The sequence below is a fragment of the Tinamus guttatus genome, unplaced genomic scaffold, assembly GCF_059628265.1.
Source record: "Tinamus guttatus ecotype Peru unplaced genomic scaffold, ASM5962826v1 Tinamus_guttatus_pri_ptg000672l, whole genome shotgun sequence".
Classification (NCBI taxonomy): domain Eukaryota; kingdom Metazoa; phylum Chordata; class Aves; order Tinamiformes; family Tinamidae; genus Tinamus; species Tinamus guttatus.
Window position 1 is genome coordinate 17575 of NW_028289206.1, and position 26587 is coordinate 44161.

The 26587-nt window shown below is 37.6% G+C and overlaps 2 protein-coding genes across 3 annotated transcripts; both read left to right on the forward strand.

Annotated features, from left to right (window-relative positions):
• The first annotated feature begins 42 nt into the window (after nucleotides 1-42).
• Nucleotides 43-18585, forward strand: CARNMT1 (carnosine N-methyltransferase 1). Of its 2 annotated transcripts, none has more exons than XR_015913984.1 (8): nucleotides 43-353; nucleotides 2447-2642; nucleotides 3418-3581; nucleotides 11343-11483; nucleotides 15712-15890; nucleotides 16930-17039; nucleotides 17876-17979; nucleotides 18261-18527. XR_015913984.1 is itself a non-coding variant. In XM_010226776.2 (8 exons), exons 1-8 carry the CDS (start codon nucleotides 58-60, stop codon nucleotides 18360-18362), a joined length of 1296 nt encoding a protein of 431 aa, XP_010225078.2. In that variant the 5' UTR covers nucleotides 43-57; the 3' UTR covers nucleotides 18363-18585. The 2 variants fall into 2 exon arrangements, 1 of the variants encoding a protein (XP_010225078.2); XM_010226776.2 differs by having other exon boundaries at nucleotides 16930-17043; nucleotides 18261-18585.
• A 2372-nt stretch (nucleotides 18586-20957) lies between these two features.
• Nucleotides 20958-24786, forward strand: LOC148591927 (uncharacterized). Its single transcript, XM_088536436.1, has 2 exons — nucleotides 20958-21227; nucleotides 23587-24786. Exons 1-2 carry the CDS (start codon nucleotides 20958-20960, stop codon nucleotides 23782-23784), a joined length of 468 nt encoding a protein of 155 aa, XP_088392562.1. The 3' UTR covers nucleotides 23785-24786.
• The last annotated feature ends 1801 nt before the right edge of the window (nucleotides 24787-26587 follow it).

Below are 26587 nucleotides of genomic sequence, written 5' to 3' on the forward strand. Positions count from 1 at the left end.
CGGTGTGCGGCGGCCGTTGGGGCAGGGCGCGCGGCGGTTGTGCTCGTTGTGCCGGCGATGTCGGCCGCGTGCGCCGTGTCCCGCAAAGCGCAGCCGCCGCTGCGGCCCCCCGGGGAGAGGGACCCGCCGGCCAAGGCCATGCGCAGGGCGCTGCGGCGCGGCCGCGAGGAGGAGCAGGAGGAGGAGCTGCCATGCCGGGGAGAGCGGGAGGCGGCGGCGCAGCCGGCCCCGCTGAGCGATGCGCGGCTGCAGCCGCAGGAGCGCCGGGCAGCGGCGGCGGCGGCGCAGGCGGAGGAGGAGCGGCTGGAGCGGGAGCATTTCCGCAGGATCATTAACGCCTTCCGATACTACGGGTAACCGATCTCCGCGGGAGCGGCGCTCCAGGAACCACAAAGAGGAGGGAAGAAACAAAGGAAGTACCCCTTAAAGCTCAACATGCCAGGCCCGTAATGCGAGGAGGGGGTAGACGTGGTTCTTTTTTTTTTTTTTTTAATAGATAAAATGATTAAAAACTGATATTGGAAAGCGACGATAGTTTACACTAGCAAAGAAATGCAAATGATGTTTTCCCTCCTCGGGGGTGGTTGGGGTAATTTTGGAAAGGCAGGTTAATTTGCAGAAGAAGGGAGACCTTTCAGTAGGGGTGATGGATGCCCTTTTGTTACAGTTGTGCAGTCGTTTGCTGAGCGATCAACGTGATCGATGACCTTTTAGGAGAAAGATAAGTGAGAGGGGGAAAAAAATCCTCACTTGACACAGGAGTTCATAGAATGAAAGAGGATAGTCCTTCAGATTACACTTAGGCATGGTTGGAAGAGGTCCAGCCCTTGAGAGTATTTTGGCAAATTGTCTTCTATTGTATTAGGTTTGTGAAACAGACCTGGGACATAGTTTCACTATGTATTTTTATATTTTGGTTAACAGTGCTCAAATAATGCAGTTTGTCATGCACTGACCCCTATTTGGCAATATAAGACATGCATATCCATAGCATTTAAATGACAGGTTTCTGGAGGGATGGGTGACACCAACCTTTTAGCTGTTTGCTTAGTGATTTTTGTATTAAGGCAGTTTGTGTTTGGGATATTTGTTTTTGCTTTATTTGTTTGTTTGTTTTCCAGCACTATGCTATCTGAGCAGAAGATTCAAATATAGGATTTCCTGATGACCCTTCCAAACTGAATTCTCTATTTCCCTTTAGTCATAGCAAAGTCTTTATTTCAGTCATAATATATGAATATTCATTTAGTCTGTTAGGATTGTCTGTGAAGTAATTTTGAGCTCTGGCTTTAAACCCTTTGAAACTTCTGTCCCTGTGAGTTTCAGTAGTGATTCAGTGCTTTCAAATATTTTGGTTTTAGTAATGGAGCTAGTATTCAGCTACTTGATTTGTGCTTAGTTTGAAAGGTTAGTTTATTTTTCTTTCTTCTTTTTCTTCTGTGTTTGTTTGTACTGGAATGTCATTTTAAAGTAATGTGGATATTACAATAAACAGTTCATTTCTTGGTGGCGTGTTTGCATTGCTAGAGAACATTTAACTGGTAGGTTGAGATTGCAGTCAGATTTGCAGCAATTGCATCTTACCACTTCTGGTTGCTACTTCCCACCATGGTGCCACATGGTACACTGACATAAGAGTTGGAGAAAATGCAGTATGACCTGAACTGATAAAATCCTTGCAGCAGTCAAAAGGGGCAGTATCCTTGTCTACTTCTGGTTTCACAGTCTCTTCCTCTCTAATCCCTTTGACCCTGTGCTGAGCCAACGTGACATGCTAAGATGGCAAAAAAAAAAAAAATTGTTTTCTGTCAGGTTAATGAGTCAAACTAGGTTTATAGCAGGCCTGGTGAGCTCCAGAACTGTTGCAAAGTAGAGAGAGGGCAGAATGTACTGGGAGAGGAAAAGGAAGAGCAGAAGAAAGAAGACTTTCTCCCAAAAGTAGCTTCGCACTTTCTCCTCTGTGGAACTGTTATTTTAAGGAAAGGAACAACTTATTTTTAGCCTGGATCAGTTACACGAGAGATTCATAGCCCTATATTCCCACTCTGTATCCCACTATTGCAGTAACCAAAGGTTAACACAACATTCAGCTCTTTCATTCCATTTAAATTGGATTTGAGAAACAATTTTTATGGGTTTTTGGCTTGTTTTTTATTGAATCCATTTTGTAGGTCCGTGTGTTAGAGGATTGATCGCCTTTACCGGAAATGTGTGGCTAGTGATAGAACAATGTGAGGTACAAACAGTATTTAAATTGCAGCATATTGTTTCATATTACCACTCTTTCAACTGCAGTTTAGGACAGTCATTTTATCTTGAAATCTGACCACTTCCTGAGTTCAGTTAAAGAACAGGATTGTTGCAGTAGCTTTGAGTGTATTCTTTGTTTTTATTTGTTATATGTTGTAGCTCCTTATCTAAAGACTGTATTTTTTTTGCTTTCTAGAACTAGTATGCATGAACGGGTGAACAGAACAGAGAGGCAGTTTAGGTCTCTTCCACCTAACCAACAGAGTCTTCTTCCTCAATTCCTTCCTCACCTTGACAAGATTCGGAAATGCATCGATCACAATCAGCAGATACTACAGACCATTGTGAAGGACTGTGTTCATATGTTTGAAAACAAAGAATATGGAGAAGATGTATGTGAAAACTTTTTTTTTTTTTTGGTCATATTCCAGAATTAAATCCTGTATGCTTTAAGATATTCTGCATTTGTTTTTCACAAATTTTGTCCTCCAGCCTTTTTTACTTTTGCCTTTCTTACTTTTTCTTATTTATAAATTCCTATTTGCTTATATTTTGTCACTGTGATTTATGTTAGGCTCTCTAGTTACAATATGTTAGGCTCTCTAGTCACTCTCTAGTGAAAACTAATAGAAAACCTACAGCAAATGTCAGTAATCACTTTTTGTAAAACTTTTTTTAAAAAAACTCTGGTCTTCTATCTTGTTTATTATTTAATCTTATTTTTCATATTCTCTAAGCCATAATTAGTATTGTCTGTCTTTTTATAGGTTATTGTATGTCTAATATTATCATATATGTAGTTTATTTATCTATTTATTTTGCACTACTCAGTTTTCAGTGTGGCATTTCTATCAAAAAAAAGTTGCTCTCCAACTTGAAAGATTGGCAGTGATGAAAAGTGAGGTCTGTTTTTGCCATCTGCAGGCCAAGTACACTTCTGGGAAGCTCCAGTGTGAGCTGCCTTAGGCTGTTGCAGTGACACAGATGGACCTCCTTCTCGGGGTGGGAGGTTCCATCTCTCTACTAGTTTTTTATTAACTAGAACTCTTGGCAACCCTAAAAGCATGACTTCCTATATGTTTCTGCATTGTTTTTTATTTCTAAAACTAAAGATACTTATCTTGACTAATCTCTATTTTTTTTGTTTTGTTTTTTCACTTTCCTCAGGGAAGAGGGAAGATTATACCAGCCTCAACATTTGACATGGATAAGTTAAAGTCTACCTTGAAACAATTTGTAAGAGACTGGAGTGAAGAGGGTAAAGCTGAAAGAGATTCATGCTACCAGCCAATCATTAGTGAAATTGTAAAGAACTTTCCAAAAGAGAGATGGTAAATTTGAGTTTTAAGATATAATTTGATGTGGGCCATGCACTGTTGCACAAAGATTACAAAGTTTTTAGGAAGTAAGAAAAAGCTTGGATATAGTAATAATCGTTGTGAATATTGTGGAATTTATTGTTTAATCAAGATAGTTTATTTTTAAGAGCAGAATCATAAACTTCGTATGTGTTAAGCCAGAATAAATATTTGTTTTCTGCGGCTTGATGTAATAGGCTTCATGGTAATTTTTGATGTAGTAGTATTCAGAAGGCTGTGGTGTACTCAGTGAGGTGAAGTTTGCAGGTTAGCTGCTACTGGGGTGCTTGTGCTGCAGATTAGGGAAAGGCCACTATGAGAGCTGTAGGTGTATCTTAGTGTAAAAGGAGAGGAAAGACAACTAATCATTTTCCCTGTTATAATTTTATTGCCCTTTTAGTTTATCCTGTACATGCTTAGCTCTAGCATGGCTTTCAGACAGATGCTACAATGCAACTCTTGGAAAAACTTTTTAAAACTTTTTAATATTGTACGTATTTTTGCTGTTGCACTGGCTTACTAAGAAGTACCACCAAAGTAATAATCAGTGCAGAGTTCTTTTGTGTAATTCAAGTAGAAGTATACTGGTAGAATTTGAGGAATATTGATATATTGAAGAAATTACTGCTTCAAGAATTCTATCGTTAATGATGCTGCCCAGTTATCATAAAGTATCTTCTAGTGTAAACAGTACTGTATTTATTTTAATGTGACTTGTGAACTTTGTTCTCTTAGCATTTCAGAGGTTAGGTTAGATACGGCTGGAAGCTGCCATGGGATTCTTTCACAATTATTAACAATGAACCTGTACCAATTTCCAAATAACTTCTAACTTATTCTCTTATGAAATTTAATTTGGAAATGAGCTTTCTACAGTACACTGAAAAATATAGCTTCTTATATATCTTCAGAACTCTCCCTAGGAGTTAGCCTAGAGGAAAAATGATACAAGTAAAGCTTTTGCATTTGTAATTTTTAGTTTACATACAAGCACTTTGTTAGCAGCCTCTTGGAAGACATGAGATTGACTAAATTTAATCTTTGTGTCTAAAACTGTGTTCCAGTTTCAACCTGGTGGAAGTCCTTCTCTAGTTCTTAGTTTGTAAATGAGCAATACCGGTGTGTTGCAAAACTGATACATGACTTTTTGTTTTAAGGCCAAACAAGTTGGATAAAGACTGGAGAAAGTTTAAGTTTTGTTTTTCGGATGTATTGTTAAACATAAGTGTATATTTAATACACTAGGAAAAAATGTATAGAAGACAATCATAAGCCTTTTTACATATAAGCCCAGCTGAGATCAGCGGTTTGTGAATTCACACACATTTTAAACTGGAAATGGTAGAGTGATATGTCATACAAAATATTTCTTACAAAATTTTTATTTTTATATTCACCAAGTCCTTAATTTATGAGATAGGATTTTTTTTTTTTAACAAAGGTCAAATCACTGTTTCGAATGCACAATTTAAAACTTTGAAAGTTTTTTAAAAAAAAAGTGTACCATAAATGTTGTAACCGTTGATGCTACATAGCTATAGCTGCTCCTAGTTTCCTAGTTTAAGAAACAAAGGCGTGAAAGGGACTTGAAAAGGTGTTATTCCAGAAGGAATTCAGAAGACTCACCAAGGTGAAAATAGTTCTTTTAGTGTACTTTCTCTTCCTCTGCACTTATCCTAGAAGATTGCCTTTTTTTTTTTTTTTTTTTTTTTTCCCCCCCTCAGGTAGAGACATTGTTTGTATCCAGCTTTTTGTCATTTTGCTGAATTACAGTAATGTATTTTATCCTGGCTAGAAATGAAGACCAAATTAGCTGCAGAGGATGCAAAATAATAATACTCAAAACTTATTCATCTTTAGCACACTACTCGAAATAAACAGGAACAAAAAGCTGGTTCATTCTGTAAGCATCTTCACTTCATTTTCCTAAGACAGAAACGCTGCAAACTGGCTTAGTCATATTTTTAACTGCTCCTTAATTTTTAATAGATGTTCAGTATGTGTAGTGCTCTAGAGGAGATAAAATTTAATTCAGGATTACAGGTTACACGATGGAAGTAGTCTGTCAAATCTTAAAACGACAGTTCATTTTTTGTGTGCCAGACACAGCCAGTGTGAGACTGCTTTTATCCCTGTTGTGATGGCTATGAAATATCAGTTGCCTTTTTTTTTTTTTTTTTACTCCCTTTCTGTTTCTATTTTTATGTTAAACATCTCTGAGTTTCTGTCTCTCTCCAGTGAATGTTTGCATATGCATCTGTCCAAATTATTTAAAGCTTTAATATTGAAGCTCTTTATGGAGCTGCTGTAGCACTTTTTTCTCATTTAAATTTTTTTAGTTGTTGTCCCCAGCTCAGGCTGTATGCCATGGTTTTCCTACTTCAGTGTTAGTGTTATCTTTTCAGAAGGCAAGAAGCACAGTAGTTCAGAAGTACCTATTCCCTTTGTTTCTCTGTTCTAGGGATTATAATCTGTGTCATCTCAACTCTGTGGAAGAGGCGATGTATCAGGCAGTTCCTTTATTTGAAAGTTTTAGTGGGTATCAGTTGGTTCAGTTTGAAGGAATGGCTTAGCCTGATCATAATGAAATTATTCTGTCTCTAGAGTATGCAGTGGGTCCTCTTTTTTTCAAAGAGGACTGACTGGCAGTGAGGGATCATGTAAGAAAGTGGCCTGTGGATGGAATCTCAAAGTGCCCCTGTGTGTTTCTTTATAGTTCTCTGTAGTAGTCTGAAGGTCATGCAGTGTTGAAATTCTTGCAGAAGAAGTGTATTTTTTAGCATCTGGTTATGAAAACAGATTTACCTGGATATATTTTGCGTTAGAAGAGATGGGGGAATAAATGTTCTAAATTTAAATTGGTCACTACAGCTCAACCTATATATTTTTAATGGCTTTATCAGGATTGTATATTTCATTGTAGCTCTGGTTAATATAATTCCTGTTTCTTTTCTCTCTTCATTGGTGTAATTAAAAAGTAATAGGAAAATTTGTGGAGAAAAATAAACAGGCATGGTATTTCAGTCAACTTAGATATAGAAAAAGATGATCTGCTTTTAGAGGTTTTAAGTCACAATCTAGAACTATTCAGCTTGCTGCTGTTAGAGATCCATGCATGCCAGCATTGTATTGCAGTTTTCTGCAATATCAGCCTACTCTAGGTATGCAAAGTAGGAAAAGAAGTATTAAATTCTCTGTTATGCTGGCAGTTCTGGCATGCAGAACAAGCAACAATGGAAAGCAGCTGTAAATAAGAAGGGTCTTGTGAGAAGATCCTAGTGTTATCTTGTGTTTTGATCCATTTTCTTGGCAAGGCTCATCCAAAAATAAATGCAAAAGTTGTTTCTGCTCCATACTTTTTCAGAAATCTTTTTTTCTTTTTTTTTTCTTTTTCTGTGAGCATAGAATATGTTAATAGGATCATTGAAGTGGTTGAAGTTATATGAGATTAGAGTCTTTCTGAAGAAACAATGGATTTGCTGTATTATTCAATTTAAAATTTCTAGAATTGTCCACTTTCTTGACCAATTCTTCTTAATTCCTTTGGTCTGAATTAATGTTATCACTGTCTTCTGTGGAAGAAAATAGTAAGACATGGATATACTTTCACGTTTTGATTAAATGTGGCCACTTAAGCGTATTTGATGAAGGAACAAAAATGTGAAAATCTAGATAAGCTTATTGAGGAACATTACTTCACAGCAAAGAGTTTTTTCTTTTTCTTTTTTTTTTTTTGTTCTAGTCGATTCATTTTCTTTATCTTCTTTTTTTAATGTTTCTTACTTCTATTACCTTTTCTGCTTATCTGAAAGTTTATGGAGATCTGATTTCTTGTTCAAAAGGAACCAATGGAGATGTTCAGCCTTAAAGTTAGTTAACATCATTCTGTGCCCAAGTTCTGTAAATGTAGGTGTTTGCACTGATGTTTTCCTTTGTTCATTTATTTGGTCTATAGAACCAGTGCCTGCTCCCCTTCTGTCCCCCTTCATTACAGACTTAAATGTTTACATCAAATCCCTAGGACAGCAACTGATTATATTTTCAGTGTATGCCCCAAAGAGTGATGAATATTTAGATTCCTTTTTAAGTCTGAACTTGGCCATACCTTTGTATGCAAAATAAGTGTGGACTGGACAAGTGAACAGTGAAGAGGATTGAGGACTGGCTGGATGGCAGAGCTCAGAGGGTCATGATAAATAGAGCTGAGTATATCTGGAGGCCTGTGGCCAGTGATGTCCCGCAAGGGTCAGTACTGGGCCCGGTGCGCTTCATCTTGCTCATCAATGGCTTGCACGAGGGCACAGAGTGCACCCTCAGCAAGTTGGCAGATGACACCAAACTGGGAGGAGTGACCAACACTCCCGAGGGCTGTGCTGCCATTCAGAGAGACCTGGACAGGATGGAGAGTTGGGCAGAGAGGAACCTCATGAGGTTCAACAAGGACAAGTGCAGGGGCCTGCACCTGGGGAGGAATAACCCCAGGCATCAGGACAGATTAGGGGTTCACCTGCTGGAAAGCAGCTCTGCAGAGATGGGGTTTGGGAGTGCTGGTTGACAACAGGTTAACCATGAGGCAGCAGTGTGTCCTTGTGGCCAAGAAAGCCAATGGGGTCCTGGTCTTCATGAGTAAAAGCGTTGCCAGCAGATTGAGGGAGGGGATCCTGCCCCTCTGCTCAGCTCTGGTGAGGCTGCACCTGGAGTATTGGGGGCAGGTCTGGGCTCTCCAGTAGAAGAGGGACGTGGAGCTTCTAGAGATAGTCTTTCCTCATACAATAGATGCTTCAGCCCCTTAATCATCTTCGTTGCTCTACACTGGACCAAGTGAGCTAGGCCTGTTTCTTTTGGAGAAGAGAAGATTGAGAGGAGATTTTATCAATATGTATAAGTACCTGAGGAGATAATGTAGGAAGGATGGGGCCAAACTCTTCTTGGTGGCGGCCAGTGACAGGACAAGGCATAATGGCTGCAAGTTGAAACATACGAAATTTCACCTTCCTGTGAGGGTGACAGAGCCCTGGAACAGGCTGCCCAGAGAGGCTGTGGAGTCTCCTTCTCTGGAGATCTTCAAAACCTGCCTGGATGCCACCCTGTACGCTATTCTCTAGGTGTCCCGTCTGGAGCAGGGGATTGAACTAGATGATCTCTCTTCCAGCCGTAACCATTCTGTGATTCTGTGAAATAACATTTATAGTGACTCTTCAGAGGTAAAACATCAGGAGAGACTAAGTTGACAATGTAATGTCAGTTGACAGTGTAATGTATATTACTGGTCTTCTACAAAGTGTGTGTTTCTAATGTAAACTGTTTCATGGCAATACAGTTTAAGAACCCCTCAAAGTAGGTACCTTTGTTTCAATAAAACAGAAACAAACATAAATCCTTTTCCTTTTGTGTTTAGGTAATTATTTTCAGAAATACTGCTTTTCAAAAGTCTAGTGTACCCTCAAGTAGTTATATGTATTTATTAAATTCACTCACAGGTGTTTTGCCTTTGAAGATACTCAGCAAAAGGGAAGGAGTTCACCCTTGTTTTTTGATATATGAATTTAGAAAGTTCTGTTCAGGACTGAAAACTGGAGAATATTGATATATGGTATAATATGTAATATTGGAGAGGATTAAAATATGTAAGTACTTACATTCTTCATATATATGTAGCTTTGGGTGGTTCCACTTGGCTGTGTGGGTAAGACCAGATTCCTGTGAATAGCCTTTTCCTTTTAGTCAGCATCTGTTACATGTTCCTTCCCTCGGCGAGGAGTATAGAGATCTAAGTGTCAATAAACATTTAGTTGTGAGATTACATACTGTACTTCTGTACTATATGTTGCACACTTACAAATTGCACTTTTTAGCTGTAATTTCTTTTGTTATTTGGCATACTTCCTTGTTAGATAATGCATCTTTTTACTTTGGTGTGGAGGTGTTCTTGTTTTGAGAGTAATGATTCCCATTTGTGTTTGTCCTGTATATGAAATTCTTGTATGCAGCCTGAAATGAAGATGTTGCCTCTGCCAGATTTGATTTTACAGTGATGCAAATGTAATGGTTAGTTAGAATACCTATATTTTAACCTTTTCTGTCCAGCAGAGGAGAACATTTTTTGAGATTCTTGTTTGTTCTTTTTATTAATTGATGGACTTGGAAGCTGGGAGAGGTCGACAGCACACATTTAAGTAGCTAAAAGCTATGTATCTCATAGCAGAGCAGGTCATTTGAGAAATTGAGTGTTGGGCATGTTCTGTACATCTAATTCTGCACCAAGTTTTCCAGCCATTTATCACAGTAATTCAAGATCCTAGATATAAGCAAGTTATAACAAGCATTTCTTGTTGGCAATTTTAGCATTGCCATAAAGGCGGTGGAGAAGAGCACTGGTTGTGAGTTGTTTCTGTGTCCTGTGGAAATAAATAGAGAGTCTCTGAATCTACCTATGAAAGTTTAGCAGCAAAGTCATACGTGAAGCATTAGCATTAGTTAGGAGTGACAAATGTATATTCCGAATCTAAAGTGTGCTGTGATGTCAGTATGTGATACTAGACAGAGATTATCCAAGTACTGAGCAGCCTCAGTGAGGACAAAGGTGCACTGAGAATCTTAGTGCAGAGCAGTTCAAGTTTTCAGTATTCAAATATTTCAAATATTTCAATATATTCAAACCTGGAGAGCCTTTGGTTTCTTAGCTGGCAAACTGCCCTTGTTCGAGTGGCTTTGACCATCCCTGCAAAGGTTTCCTTGCTGGTAAAACAGAAGGAGCGCTTTAGAACATCTCCATCCCTTGACGTAGTCAGTGGTGCTTGGAAGAGGTATCCAGCAGTTTTTAACCCTTTTGCCTCCATTGTACATCTTCTTTGATAAAAGGGGATTTAAATAGAGAGTAGATATTGACTCTCCAAAGTATGTTATGCCTGTGATGTTAAATATTCAATTTTCAGACAGAGAAAGAAGATAAAGTAGTGTAATCATGCTCCAGAAGAGTTTAGTTACTGCTCTGTCTTGTGTAAATAGGGTATCAGACCTCTACAGACGAGCCAAAGATAAGTTTATCTAAATCCCTCAGCAACTGAACACTGGTAGGCATTTGATAGGCCTTTTTCTGGAGTCTTGGTGTATAGTTATGGGAAGTAAAGGGAGCAGACAGCTGCACTGTACTTTGCTTTAGGAAACTCAGTGTTGCATATGTACTTAAGTGGAATTAAAACGCCTACTTGCTGAAAATACAACTATTTTGTAGTTTTTATAGTCTGGATTATCCATTTTCAGCTCATAGAAATTTTGCATGATCTGCGTTTATGATGTCAAAATACTTGTTTATTTCTTACAAGGATAGAGTAACAACTGCACTTCTGACCTCAAGAATTTTTATGGGTTATTAGTGGGCATTTAAGAAGAGTAAATGGCGATTAGGTGATCATGTTCTTTCTTTCTGCAAATCCCTCCAGCTTTTAAGGTTGTTAGAAAAAGTATTTTGTTAATGATGTGCTGTACTCTGATTGCATAGTTCTAAGTACTTTTATTCTGTGTACACGTTCTCTTCGTAAGTCTTTTTTGTGATTTTTTTTTTTAACTACGCAACTAACTATTCTGATTAAAACTGACTTAGTTTGCCTTTTAAGAATTACAGGAAGTACATTATAACATCTAAATATATGGGGGGAAAATGTTTGACTGGACCTCTACATTTTGTTAAGAGGTATCAGATAAAGACTTAACTATTATTTTTGTTTTTTGCAGGGATTTCTCCAAAGTTAATATCCTGGTACCTGGTGCTGGGCTAGGTAGATTGGCGTGGGAAATAGCTATGCTCGGTTATGCTTGCCAAGGAAATGAATGGAGCCTCTTTATGCTCTTTTCTTCTAACTTTGTACTCAACAGGTACATAGCTTATGTTTTACTTTCTGGTTGACACCTACAGGGGAGGCAAAATTATTAATGAGAAAAACTTGCATAAATAAAGTGCAACAAGAATAGATTTGTAAGTCTTAACAAAGGTAACAAGTTTATAGAGCTTTTCTTCTTCCAAAAATGTAAGTGGAATAATCGAAAGCGGGGGAGCATTATAAGTCTGTATAAGTGGAAAAGTTGGATGGGGGGAGCATTATGAGGTTTTTATGGGTAATTTATTAAGTTTGTGGTAGCAAACATGTCTTTTCAGTTATGAGACTTAAATTGATTGGACTGTACCACAGATTTCCTGCATAATCTTGAATAAATTTTATTTTTACTTCAAATCTACTTCTGTAAAATGCATTCCTACCTCACTAGTTTCAAAGATGAAACTAGTGTTAATGATGGTTAATGATTACCAGCAGAAGAAACCTATTAATAGAAATACTGCTTTCCAAATTAAAATTTAAGACACTTCCTGTGTAGAAAACTGCCAGCCAAACATGCTACACCACTTCTTAAGCAAGTTTGGTCACTTTTAATTATAAAATTAATAGTTCTACATCCTGGGCACTAAATTTAAATGCAAAACGGAAATGTAAATTTAACTGTATAGGCTTATAGTGATGTTTCTGTGCTTGGTATTGTCACTTGCAGTTGTTCTTGTAAGAATGAGGTGGGAAGACTAATAGTGGACAAGTAGGAAGGAGAGGTTTATTTTTCTTTTAACTAAATTCAAAGAAACAGAATTCATGGGTTCCCTCATTCTTCAGCCTGAAATAAATCCTTTGTGCAAACACCTAAAATGCTGGCCAGTACACTTTATTTTCATGGTGCTTTGCAGCATGTTGCACTCATGCTAGCCATGGGGCCTGGAAGATTATTCCAAATCTATTATTACTTAAAATTTTAATACAGAACCATGGGAAATACTGTTTTCCATGGCTGCTGTGCTTACTATCCTGAAAACAAATATGAGGTAGAGATTGTTTTGCTCTGTTTTCTTACATCATTCATAAATGACTGTCTGTCATCTGGTGATGAAATTGCATGTTACAGTTGAGCTGCTCTAATGCCTTGCAGCTATAGAGAGGAGGAGGAGGAGGTCATGTTCTTATCCCTAACTACACAATCTGGTTGGCTGTTAAGCTTTTTCAATTTTTAAATTGATTTAAAGCAGTGTAAAAGTATTCATTTCCCCTGTTTGACAGCACTGATTAGCTGTCATATTGGTTCAAACCAGAAAGTATAACTTCACCCTAAATTACTTGTGATAATAAGCTTTTTCGTTCTTGAAATATGGAATCTTTAGGCCATATATGGAATTTGCTTTCTATTAGTATAAAATATTGTTTAGCCAGGATGTGTTAGCTATGTGTGTTAGATCTACTAACAGTATTTCATTTGAGTCAGGAAAATATTCCTCAACTGTTGTCACTGAGGAAAGGTACCAGTTACAGGTTTGGAATTAGCAGAAAGAGAACACAGATAACAGTTAACTCAACACTGAAGTCAATCAGCTCAGCTGGAAGTGCCAGGAAAACTACAGGCTTGGAATGTCTAATAAGAAGCTTGTAGGGACTTCTGGGATATTTTCACTTCAGACCTAAATGCTTGTTCCCAGGGAGCTGTCTGAAATGGACGCTCTTGCCTTCCAGGACAGGGGAGTTGAAAGATCAGCAGTGATCAATATGAGCTGGTGATCACAGTTAAGGAAGAGTGTGGTAAGAAGAGAGGAAGAGAGGCCTTTGTGAATAAGTTTAGCCACTATTCCTTTCCTCTTTCTCTCTTAATTTATGGAGAAAGAGGATAGTTTTACCACCTAGGTCTTTTCATGCTGGAACAAGGAAATTAATTTTGAGTAAAATACTAGCTTTTTAATTGATTTTTGGTGATGCTTAAAGGGGCTAAACTTTTTTTTTTTTTTAAATAATAATTCTGTTTAGTTTTGTAATATAAGAAGTGTAGTATAGTTCCTGGTCTTAGTTTCATGATATTAGCTTTTTTTGTTGTTTTCAGCTAATAATGGCATGAGGATTCTTCTAGTGTACGCTAGCACTTTTGATCTACCTTTTTGCACTGACCTCAATTTATTTTTAGGGAGATGGAAAGTAGTAGTAGGATTTTATTCAAGACAGTGAAGTGGGTCTTCTGGATTTGGTACAGTGACTTAAATCTGTGTACGAAATGGTATCTGCTATTTTTGACACAGGTGAAAGAACTTTGTCTCTTAAATTGAGAATTTACATTGCTATGGATAAAATTTCACAGCATAGTATGCTGTGAACACAAAGTGTATCAGCACGTAACTGAAAAAGTGTAGTGAGTCAACTCAAGTTTGAAAACTGCACAGGTTAAAGGGCATTATTCCACTGAGGAAGCTCCAATTCCAAAACAAGTGGCTCTGAAAAGTTAAGGTGTAATGCATCCAAAGCAGCTGCAGTCCTTAAATAGAAGACTCAGCTTTTTCCTCTATATTGCTCTATATATTGCTCATATATTTCCGTTGTGTTTGGCAGAGTCCTGGCTATAATGACAGATGGCAGAAGCGGGCGCTGGTAACAACACACACCTCGTTTCTCACATGCTTTGGCAGAGCAGAGCTTGTAAAAAGCATAAGCAGTCTTCCTACCTCTGGGAAACATACTAGAATTTTCAAGTGGTCTAGAGCCACTGTATATATACATATATATGTTATATATATGTATATATGTATTATAATGCATATAATATATACATATAATATATATATGTAATACATATGTATATATTTGTATTACAACCCCATGACATCTGATAGGAGGAAAAATATTAGGGTAGAATTGATCTAGTGTGCAGCTAGTTGCTGACTTGCTTTGTTTTGCAGCTGGAGATTGAGAGCAGCCTCAGTAGGCCCAGCACAGCAGTCTGCCAGTCAAAGCAGTAGTCCCACCTATGGATATTTGAGGAAACTGAATTGTAGAGCATAATAAAACCATTTTGCACCTGGACAAGAGTAGAGTTAGTTGAAAGTGCTTTAATTACCCAAGTGGAATTCACCCTGACAGCTGGTTAACCTTTGATTACTTGAAGAAAAGTCTTTGCAGATGAATCTGAACACCTTCAGAAGGTGGCTTACTTGTAATGGAAGGCTTTCAAAATGTGGAGTGGGATTGTTCATCTGTAGTAACTGGGAGTTGTGCTGGAACTCTGTAGAAGTCTCCATGTAAATGATTTATGCTCAAAAATGAGAAGGAAAATAAATACTGAAAGGTGCATGTCTGCTGGCTCAGAAAAGATTTCCTATGAAATCAGTTCAGGTCTGTTCATTTCTTTGCCTTGATTTTTTTTTTTTTTTCATATGCCAAAAGAGTGAATTTTACATAAATTGGTACTTGCAGTATAAGAGATGCTTGTTGATATGTATTTTGTAGATATCCTTTCTGATTTCTGAGTATTTAATATGCATGTATATCATGGTTTTGGTAAGTGGGCTTGACTGCGGAATTCTGGGGTGCTGAATGGGGAGATAAAGCTTCTTCCTTTTTTAAATTACAAATCGAGTTTGCCAAACTCTGAGGGAAACTTCTTTTGAAGTATTTTTATTTAATTTGAATGTTATTTCATGGCTTTTTAGAATTTGCTTAGTTCATTCTGTTAATCCAAAAATTTTATGTAAGAAAATTACTTTACATAATTGCAGCACTTTAGATATAAGATTGAGACATATAGTGCAAAACTTCTGTGCTTTGGCAAAAGTATTTTGAAAGTTAAATATGTAACTAAACTAAAATATATAAAACATAAAAAGTAAAAAATATAAAACTAAAAATAATCAAAGATAATACAGAAGCATATAATAAGTATTGCTGATTTTACTGGATCACAATTTTTGTCCATAATCACTAAAATAATCTTGTTAGCTTTGTTTTTGGTGAAAAGTAAGTTGGGGGGAAAATAAAGCTTTAAAAATGGAAAAAAGACATTTATTTAGTGGTGATCATTTTATATTAATTCGTTTAATTTTCATTTGGTCAGTTCATGAGTTGGTGGGTCATGAAATAGATACAAGTACTTTTAGAAGGCTTTATGGCTTTAGCATTAGCTTTAGCAGCAAAATCATGGAATTTGGTGAGGGTCTTTTTGTGCATCATTTTATATGCAAGATTTCTACATTTTTAGATAATACTTGAGCAGCTAAGTGAATCTGAGTTGTTCCAACTTCCTTATTTTTCAGATGCTCTGAAGTTAACTCATGTAAACTTTATCCCTGGATTCATCAGTTTAGCAATAATAGAAGATCTGCTGATCAGATACGACCCATTTATTTCCCTGATGTTGATCCTCATAGTCTTCCTTCTGGTTCAAACTTCTCTATGACAGCAGGAGATTTTCAAGAAATTTATTCTGAGTGCAGTGAGTAAATGCAAATATTTAGTCTTTCCATGCGTCTTCAATGTATTATCAATAAGACAGTAAGAAACAATTACAGATAAAGTAGAGCTATTGCAAATACCGTGGAAGATTGTCTGAGGTGTTAGGCAAAAAGTACTAACTGTAGCAACCTTTTTTTTCCTAGTGCAAAGAAACTACTTTCTACTTATAAAAGAATACACTATTGCATTAGTCATTCAAAATAAAGACAACATAGTAAAACGAGGGAAAGATTTACTTGATTAAGTAAAGTGGTATTAAACAGATGAGCAGTGTAGAATGGAGAGTCAAGTATTCATTTCTTGGGTGCACACACACCCTGCATTAAAAAAAAACTTTCTGTTGATTCCTTTTCAGTTGTGAAAAAATACCCGGTTGTTTCAGAACTAGTTAGTTAGAAATGAAACAAGTGACCAAGAAATTCAATGTGTGTTTTTATGTTTGTTTTAATTAACAGATACTTTCCCAATTTCAAATACAATTGAGTCCTTGAAAGATTTTGCTTGTTAAATGCATTATTAAAATACAGCTGGAGAAGCATTCAGATGCTGGATAAAATACTTTGAAGTAGCATAATTTGTAAAAAAAATATGCTTTAATGTACAGAGCTGTGTTGTTCTAAGTGTTAGCCTAACTGGAGAGGTCCACATCTGTTGGGTATTTTTTCCATTTATATTTTTAACCATTCTGGTCTTGAAGTTCAAAAAACAGGTGAGTATTAGCACATTTTGGCTTTATACACATAGGTATTTATAAACATGTATGTGTATATGTGTATTTATATGTGTGTGTGTATATATATATATAAATATATGCATATATATTTATATGTCTCCATATATATGCATACCCCACAGATTCAAACTTACTGTCCATCATTTATGTATAAAAACACAGCTAGTTTCTGATAAACATATAAAGTGTTAAACTTATGTTATTGTTTGAAGGAAAACCTATGTTAGTTTTTTTAGCAGGAGAAACATTGAGCCTGATCTCTGTATAATATGTTCTTTTTGTGCAGATTCATGGGACTGTATAGCAACCTGCTTCTTCATAGATACAGCACATAATGTTATTGATTATATTGATACAATATGGAAAATACTAAAGCCTGGAGGAATATGGATAAATGTAGGCAAGTGTGACCAATCTTTCTTTCATTTACCTCCGAAGTTTCTGTTTGTGAATATATATATATGTGTGTATATTTACAATGTGTGTGTATATGTGTACATATATATATATAGTTCACAGATCATGTTGGGTCTGTTCACTGTGTCCAGATATTGAAGAATATGTCCAAATGGTTAAAGTAACTACTAAGTGATTTTTCTGCATAGACTCAAAGTTCTCTACTGCTAGGTTTTGAAAATCATGCATCACATGTTTGTTATTTAAGTTGGACAAATGTAGCGTCCTGTATTTTTTTTTTGCTGGCTTTCCAAGAAAAGAAAAATTCTGTTTCTATCTGTTAAATAAATAGAAGTTTCAAGGATAAGATTTATGGATGCTTTGTCTTAGCAAAGAACGACTTAGAATTTCTGTCATGGTTAGGGAAAGACAGCAAAACTTCAAACCTCAAACATTTTGTTGGTCAGTCACTATTGTCACAGCTAGTCACAAAATGTGAACATAGCTTTTGTAAAGCTCACCTGTCCTGTCTCTATTTCGGTAGAGGCAACTATGATTCTGCATTGGTGAAAATGAATAAAATTGAAGAGATGTAAGACACAATTTGGTAGAAAACAGGACTTCATTTTTCAATATCTGTTGAACTAATTTGTTGTAATTTTACTCTGATTCTGAAATTTATTATAAAAATCATATTTAGTAATAGAAACATGTTTGGTTTTCTTGGTCTGCATTTGATTTGGGGCCTGAGCATTCTTAACACTTTCCGTATGTACTGATTCTAAAATAAAAAAGGGGAGACTTTTTGACATCCTTTTTGGATTTTGTCTCTATAGGTCCTCTCCTTTACCACTTTGAAAACTTGGCAAATGAACTTTCTATAGAATTAAGCTATGAGGATATAAAAAATGTTATCCTGCAGTATGGATTCCAAATCGAGGTAAGGTGATACTGTAGTTTGGGAATGCACAGCATAGACTAGACAAACTCCTTCCATCTTTATTTTATATATAGTTTAGCGTAATGTCACAGATTAATAATGCTTAGAACAGTTAATTGCTTGTAACGTGCTGCAAGTTTTCATTTTCCTAGTATTTAAAGAAGTGAGTAGATAGACATTGAAATCTGTTGGTAGCAGGTATATAGCAATTTCTCTCTGAGAGTAACTTGGACATTGCTAGTAGAAAAGTGTTTTAAAGACTTCTGCTTTTTATTTTCTAGGTGGAGAAGGAATCTGTTTTATCGACTTACACTGTGAATGAACTCTCCATGATGAAATACTACTATGAATGTGTACTGTTTGTTGTGAGAAAACCAGAATAGAAGTGGTTTGAATACATTACTTGGGGAAAAAAGTATTGGCTCAAATACTAAAATTGGAAACAAGACTGCCTGGGTCATGTCTGGACACAGCCTCAAATCAGTGGTGCCTTCTTATTCCTAATTAGGATTTAGATAGTGTCTATTTTCTTAATCTGTATTGCTCTCAGAATTGTGCTATGCCATGCATATTTGTACTGTACTAATGAAAGCAGAGGGGGGAATAATTGTTCACGTACACTGTCCTTGGACTTTGAAATGCATTTAAAAAACACAAAAACTTCTTTTCCTTTTAAAATGTCATGTTTGCCCTAACCATGCTAATTCTCCACATATGCTGACTCAGTTTTCATAAGTCTATAATCATTTTGGGTACAGTAGCCATCAGAACTGTTAGGCAGCATTTTCTGTGGAACTGGAAATAGGAACAAAGTAGACTGTTATATAAATGCTAGTTTTCAAATCTGTTAAAAATGTAATTAAAACAAAATCTGTATGCATTTTGAAATAATACGTAAAGCAGAATACTAAGCGAAGAACATGTCAGAGGGGGACTATAACCATGAACCAAGGCCAGTTTAACACCAATTGTGATCGATCTGCTAGTGTTGAAGCTCAAATACTGAGTGCTTGTTATGTGTGAACAAGATGTACTTCCTTGTCTGAGCTGGCACATGCAGTCCAATCGATAGGTAGTTTGAATGGAAGAAAACATCTTTACCTTTCTTTAGTCTCAACATTGCATAAGATAGAGTGCCTGTGGATGTCTCAGTACCCTGTTTCTGCTTGGAAACCTTAGCAAGGATAAAAGCTTCTGAACCACAAACATTTTCAGTGAAACTTTACCTTAAAATGGTCATTGAACTGTCTCCTCTTCTTAAAAACGCACTGAGTTAATGAATACTGAAAGATTAACCCTCTTTCAAGAAAGACCTACTTAAAGCTGAGACACTGCCATTGTAATAAACAGATACAAAAAATAACCCCTTACACACCTCAAATCTTTTGTTGCTTTGATTTCCTTATTGAGCTGCTCACTCCACTTTTTTTCTATGACCTTTGTGACTCTTTGCCTTCATTCTGATTATTTTTTTTAGATTTTAAAAGTGATTAACATTTTATTCTCAAGCTTTTTGAAATAAGACCAGGTTAGGTAAATTTTAATTATGCAGTTGCTGAGTATTTACATCTGTAATATTGCCCAATTTCTGCCTCTTTTAAGGAGCTTGTAGTTACTCTTGAAATGCGGTGTTACTGTTTTCTACAAATAGACTATTGAACGTTTTGCATTGACTGAATCTCAGTACCTTTTGTTCTCTTGGGTTTGTTCTTTACTTTCTCTCTACCCTTATTGTTGAAACTGCCATTTTGTTGTTTTGTTTCTGGATTTTTTTGGGGTTCTGTCAAGTATAGTGATGTGTTTCTATTTTTTATTTAGAAAATGCAGTTTTTCCTGATTCTTTCCTATTGAAATGTAACAGTTGTGTTAAAGAGTTGGAAGCAGAATAATCTTGTGAATGAATTGTATGAGTTTAGTAGTATTTTATCTTCAGTCTTATTTATATAAGTTCTCAAAAATCATCATTTGTATTTTTATGGACAGGGATAAATGTGTATTACTCAGTGTAATTGCATTCTTCTCTATTGTATGCACAGGGAAAAAGAAGTGCAAAGTTGTTTTATCAGTTGAAGCCAAGTTTTAAGTCACTATTAAACTGTATGTGCTATTGAGTGTAAGATATAAAATGCTGCCTAATCTGCAGTATAATACTTCTTTATATGGGGTGAGATTGACAAATGTAAATAAAAATGCAGGACACTTCATATGTACTACATTCAAAAATCACTTACGAACATAGGAATTGGAAGTGTCATGTCTGGGTGCGAACTTTCTCTATTTTTAATGTGTATAATGGACTCAATTTTTCCTGGGTAATAAAGTTTGCTGTATGGCTTGATGAGTTTTATCTTTTTGTTTGTTTATTTCAATCACTTGGACTGGATTTTTTGTTTGTTTTATTTTGAGTTCTTGCTTCTTTATCCCATTACTGTTTTTCTTGCTGATCTCCGTGAGTGTTCCTTCCACCTTGGTGTGTGCTGCAGGGATAAAACGGATGGAGCCACTTTCCAGGGTTTCCAGGGTCGAGCTGCCTGACCTCTGCTTAAGCTTGTGCTTGAATATATATATTTGAATTTATTGAATATATATATATAATATATAAATTCAATAAATATATATAAGCTCTTATATATTATAGCTTATCTATAAGCTTATTAGCTTTATATATATATAGCCATGTGTATATATAAATAAATTTATAAAATTTATTACACATAAAAGATGCATTATTTATTATCTTTATAACATTTACATATATATTATGTGTGCATATAACAAATATTAATATTTTTAAAAGGTGTATTTAGTTAGTTGATATGTTTTCCGGGCCTGGGCGCCCAGGCCCCAGCCCCTTACAGCCCTTGCGCGAGGCGGGAAGGCAGCAGCGGCCGTTGCTCGGGGGGCGGGGCCGGGGCGCGCGGCGGGGCCGTGCGCACGCGCGGCGGCGGCGGCGGTGGCCGCGCGGGCCGGGCCGCTCCATGGGCAAGCGGCGCGCGGAGCCGCTGCTCTGCCCCGCGCCCTGCAAGCGCCGCCGGCGCCAGCCCGCCGCGGCCCCGCGCGCCGCCCCGAAGCGGCAGCTCGAGGAGGCCGAGGCGCCGCCGGGGAAGCGGCCCGGGCTGCGCGGCGGCGGCCCCCGGGCCGAGCAGGCCGAGGCGGCGGCGCGGCGGCCCCGGCGCGGAGCGGCGGCGCCGGCGGCGCAGGAGGCGCGCGCGGCGGCGGGGGGCGGCCAGGAGCGCGCGACGGGCGAGGTAACGGGGCGGCGCAGGGCGGGCGGGAAGCAGAGCCCTTAAATACGGCCGTGCCGGGAGGGCAGCCCGTAGGACGCTCTTACACGGATAATTGTGCATTTCCCTACCTTTTTTTTTTTTTTTTTTTGGCACTGTATTCTAGATAGTTGGTTTCCCTAATACTTAAATATTTGTCTTCCCTAAATACAGTACTGTACAAAATACTTTAAAATAAAGTTCCGTTAATGTTAGAGGAAGAGGTTTTTCTTTGGTGTGGTTAATAACATGAGAAGAAATTTTCCCTTCCATTTTCTGTTTATCCTTTCTGTATGTTTTAAAGTTTTCAGAAAGACACATACTTTTGATGGTAATTTTTACATCTCCTAAATATTTTCTGTTCTGTGGCTTGTTGCAGGATTTGTTAGAGTCCAGGGCTTGATAGGAAGGTGGTAAATTCCCTACTGTTGTTTGGTAAAGTTAAGAGCAATTGCATTGCTACAGCAGTTCACCAAAAAAGAGATTTTATTCTGGTTACATTTGCAAGCATACCTTTGCAACTAGAATTAGGAATAACTCCTTAAAATGAAACAACTTCATCTATAGAAACTAGGCTTTAACTGAGCTTGCTATTATGTATTTGTATTGAGTGCACATGGCCTCCGCACTGCTTGGTTTTACCCATCTGCACAGTGAATCTTTTTGGGAGAAGCAAATACGCAGAAATCCTGCTGCTGTGAAGATGTGAACAGATTAATGCAGTTTGTTATCCAAACCTGAAATTTTGTGCGTATTTCTGTGGTCGTGAGGTTTTAGATTTTAACCTCTTAAGAACAGGCTTGCTGCTGTTTCCCTGCACAGTGGTGCTCTGGTGTTAGGTATCTCGCTTTCACCATGTGAGCAGCACCTCCATATTAAATTCAGGGAAGAGGAATTCAGGCAAACATGAGGGCCACACATAGGGGTAGCCCGTGGGCTGACACATTCTGAAACTCCGGTGCGTGGGATTTTTGGTCCCAGTGCTGGCTAATAGGAACTTTGGTTCTTTAATCTTCCCAGAAGCGAATGTTTTCCTAGTGAGCGAGTAGCTACCTCACTCGGACTCCACATGCACACACTCGTCCTGTTTTTATAACATCTCCTCAGCTCCTTGCCTGAATTATCACAGACCTTTAATCATGCACGTTTTGATAGGAGACTCAAGTAACCTAGTGCAACAAACCGTCATCCACAAGAAGTTTGTGTTGTAACAAATAGAAAAATAATTTTATATGGAACATACAGTATTTTTTTTAAGCAAAGCATTGCGTTATTCCGGTATCTGAGAGCCTTAGCGTCAATACTTACTGGGATTTTCTTGAACATTTTTTTTTATTGTTCTGTTATAAAGCCAGCAGACGGATCATTAATTTGTTCAAGAACCATACCAAAAGTTGGTTGTACCGCTTTAGTATGTAAAAGTGAGTTTTTTAAAAAGTGTGTTCAAGCTGACTCATTGAAGTAAAAAGTTTAAACATTCTAGTTGCATATTAGAAACAACCCAAACTGATATATACTGGTAATTAAAATTTTAGATATTTATTCACTTTTAAGGTACACAACGAACACGGTACGTGTTCTAAGATCAAAGGACTGACATGTGAATTTCTTTGCTTTCTTAGCAATGTGCATGGATTGACAACCAACTCTAGGAACTCTGTAGTTTTAATCAAATGACATATGATTGTAAACAGACAGTGCGTTTCTGGTTGAGAAGGGGGAAAAAAGTTTTGTGGTGGCATATACCTACAGAGAAAACTAGTAGAGAAGTACGTGTGTCTTTCCTATGCAGTTTCTCTTGTCTTAAGCTTAACTTTTCAGCTCTCCGTTCCAAAAAGAAGTGTTGATTATTCTTTTCTATACTTATATGAAAAATGCACATAAAGCCACACAATGTGCTAGAAATCCTCATTGTGTGCTTTACTTTTCCTGAAAGTACTGGTAAATACAATTTTGGAATATCAGCTTCTAAATTTGTAAATGTTCATATAGCATTGTGAGAGAAAAAGTTTTTGCATATGCAAAGTACAAAAAGAATTGCACAAGTTTTTTCAGTCTTGTTCCCTGCAAATACTCCCAAGTGGAACAAATTGGTGGCATTACTAGTATTTCCCAGAGGTGATGCAGTAATACTTGGTAAAATTAACTGAAATGATAAATTTTCTGTGGTGTTTTCCTTAAAAATAGTTCATATTTTTCCATATTAGATTATAAGATCTGTCCATATAGAGCAGTAGAGTACCTCTTTCTTGGCACACCTTCTTCTGTAAAAGCTTTTCATTGTTTTATTTTGCTGCTGTGATATACATTAATGTTTTGTTGCCGTTTCTGTCTCTTTTTAAAGCAAGAAGAAGAATTTTGTCAGTATAATTCGTTCCTGTACTGGAGAGCCCCGTTGCCTACTCTGGATTTGTCTGACATTCAGGATCTAGAGACAGGATCTCCATCTCCATCAGGGTCTCTGTCTAGAAATGGAGAGACTGTCCCGGAAACTAAAACTGCTTCACGGACTGATACCATGGAGACTGAAATGGAGACCTGATCATTTATGTCAAGGCCGCACGTGAACTTGCAGAAAGGTCATTTCTGTGCCTGGGAGGACAACCAGGCTGCTTCTGACTTCCTAAAGAAGCTGCTGTGTCGGTCTGCAGAGACAAGATCGCCCTAGATGATGAGAGAGTCACTTGTAGATGCCTACCAGTAAGATAGCTGGAGAGGTAAATTGATCCATACAGTGAGGAGGATGCTGTGCTTGTCTAGGAAGAATGCTTGAAAACATGAAGGCAGACTAAAAGGATCTACCCAAAATCATAACTGGATGCTATTGTTAGAAACAACTTGATATGTAACATATGGGGAAAAAATGGAAAATGATTCCGCTGTTCCTGAACAAAAAGGTTACAATTGCAGTGCAGGAAAATTCAGTCTTTCTCTTGTGGATTTATTTTAAAGCACATTCCCCTAAAGTGCAGAGTTTCCTAGTGTATTTTTTCCCTTTAATAGCTAAACCAAAAAGTAAGAGCCCACCAAAACCAAAATGACCATTACCTTTTCTGTTCAAGCCAAATCACCATTGGCATGGAGGAGGAAAGAAAAGGGATTCTTTTCCTCTGTTCAAGCTGTTGCTGTTTTAAAGGTTGCTTCTCAGTTGGCTCATGAAACAGCAAGCGGCTAGTTTTGGGCATTTGGTCAGTTTTCAAGTTAATGCTATTCCTGTTCTTTGTGACAGTAGCTCTGAACCAATTAGTGATGAAATGGCAGGCGTGTGCAAAGCTGTCGAGAAAAGTTAGTGTATTGTAGAGCTTTCGTGTGTGCTTTCTCAGACTTAGCCAACTGAGGCCCAGTTTTTGCAGAGCCAGTAGATCTTGCAAGCTTGCTTTGTCTTTTTCTACACAAGCTCATTGAATTAGTGAATTTTTCTTATGAATCATGCATTTAATTTTTTAACTTTATTTATTTTGCAAACACTTGTTTTCAGTAGTAGACTGAAATTTCAAGTTTCTGTCAGACTTTCAGACCTCAAAAATGTGATTTAATTTAAGCACAGTGAATACATCTGAGATTTTTGTTGGTATCATCTTTGAATAAAGCAACTTGTGAATTTTGAATAATGTATTTGTTAAAGACCAATAAAATTCTGCCTTTGTGTACTTGAACATTTTGGAACTTCAGTTGCTTCTGTGATTTTGTTATGTTCTTATTTTGTTGGGTATTTTTACTTAAAAGTTGTTTTTAGGACATTTTCAGGATTTATCTGTGGTTCTGCTTGCTGATTGTTTTACATTGTGTGGGCTTTTTAGGGCTTGCAGGAGAAGGGGTGGGTAGGTTGTTGACTCAAGCATTTAATGAGTAAAGCATCTAACTGCTATTAGAGTAGCGAGATACCTACTTTAAACCTCAGTGTTTATTTTGCTCTGACTTCTTGTAGTAAGTGCAAGAACATCAAGTAGGTCTTAAGAGATACTCAGATTTGTAAGAACAATCTCCTTTTCTGTTAAGAATCCATCCGCTAATAAGCCACTGTTACGTGTTTTAACTAGACAACTAGACTAGAGGAAGTACATTGCTTTTTTTTAAAAAAAACTGTATCAGATAAATTCCATGCAGTCATATCTCTTACTCCTGTATTAACAGTATTTCTAAGATTTCATGCCATCCATTGTTCTCAGGAGCCAATTTTTGCCATTATTAGCTAGTGTTTATGCAGGTGCATTTTTATAATTAAGATCACCTTGGCATTTCTTATGCAAGAAAGTCTATTCACATGCGAGGCTGCACTTTAGGGTCAAAAGTCTCTCTTCTTTCCATATTCACTGGACACACACCTGAGAAAATTTATGATTGTCTTTCTTATGTGCTCTTCTTTCTGTGACAAAAATAAAAGGTCTCATCAAGAGCTCAAAGGCTTCACCGTTGTTTCAGAGCACTTCATGTGCAATGATGCCCTAGGCCAGCACTTTCCAGGTGGCTTGTTCCAGTCCTGGAGCCTGGGTTATGGGCTGGAATGTGACGGTTGCTTCCAGAGCACTTGCTGAGCTGATTCAGTTTTTCCATTCCATCTGTTTACAAGTAGAAGCAAACTTAAAAGCTTTGGAAGACCTTTTGAAACGACTCTGAGAGTCCGGGTAATATAAACTGAGCGAGGTAAAGGAGTGTTGATGGAGTACACAGCCTTTGAACAAGCACCATCACAAAGCAGGGTTACCAAATGTTTTTGCTATCAGACTGGTATCTTCAGACACTGTGGAAGGAGTGTTTGTGGAAGAATTGTTTGAAAGCAGGAACTGAGAGGAAAACTAGGGCCTAACACAGCTCTGGCATTACAGAGGCCTGCTTGGGGTGCTACACAGTTGCCACTTCCAGGATGGTTGGTGCGCACGGACTCTGCTCCTCCACGGTTCCCTGGGCAACGCAATCTGCCCTCCTCGCAGCTGCAAAGGGGAGTAACGGAGGATGGAGCGGGGTGAAGGCTCCGCGGCCAAACTCTGTTGCACTCCCTGTGCTGGGCTGCTGATAAGCCGCACAATGGCTGTCTAATGAGAGATATACGATAACAAGTCCGGTGCTGAGCCAGCAAAGGTGGCAAATGATGAACTTGGCTTGAACTTTGCTCATTATAATGTGAAAACCATACCTCCATCCCAAAAGTTACCTGCCTCTGGGGTACGACCACCCCTCACTGAGCATGCGCTCTAGATTTTCGGTTGACTGTACCTTTAAATGAAAGCGAGAAACTTTTTCACCAATCAATAACAATATTAAGTATGACTCTAGTCACTCAAGCTCCACCTGAATGTAAAGAAAAGTATTAAAGGTGAACTAAGGATGAAAAGTCTGGAGGGAAG

Coding starts and splice junctions, on each gene's coding strand:
- CARNMT1 (XM_010226776.2), top strand. CDS start 58: ATGTCGGCCGCGTGCGCCGTGTCCCGCAAAGCGCAGCCGCCGCTGCGG. Junction 354..2,446: donor AACGCCTTCCGATACTACGG/GTAACCGATCTC, acceptor TTTGCTTTCTAG/AACTAGTATGCATGAACGGG. Junction 15,891..16,929: donor AGAAATTTATTCTGAGTGCA/GTGAGTAAATGC, acceptor CTTTTTGTGCAG/ATTCATGGGACTGTATAGCA.
- LOC148591927 (XM_088536436.1), top strand. CDS start 20,958: ATGGGCAAGCGGCGCGCGGAGCCGCTGCTCTGCCCCGCGCCCTGCAAG. Junction 21,228..23,586: donor AGGAGCGCGCGACGGGCGAG/GTAACGGGGCGG, acceptor CTCTTTTTAAAG/CAAGAAGAAGAATTTTGTCA.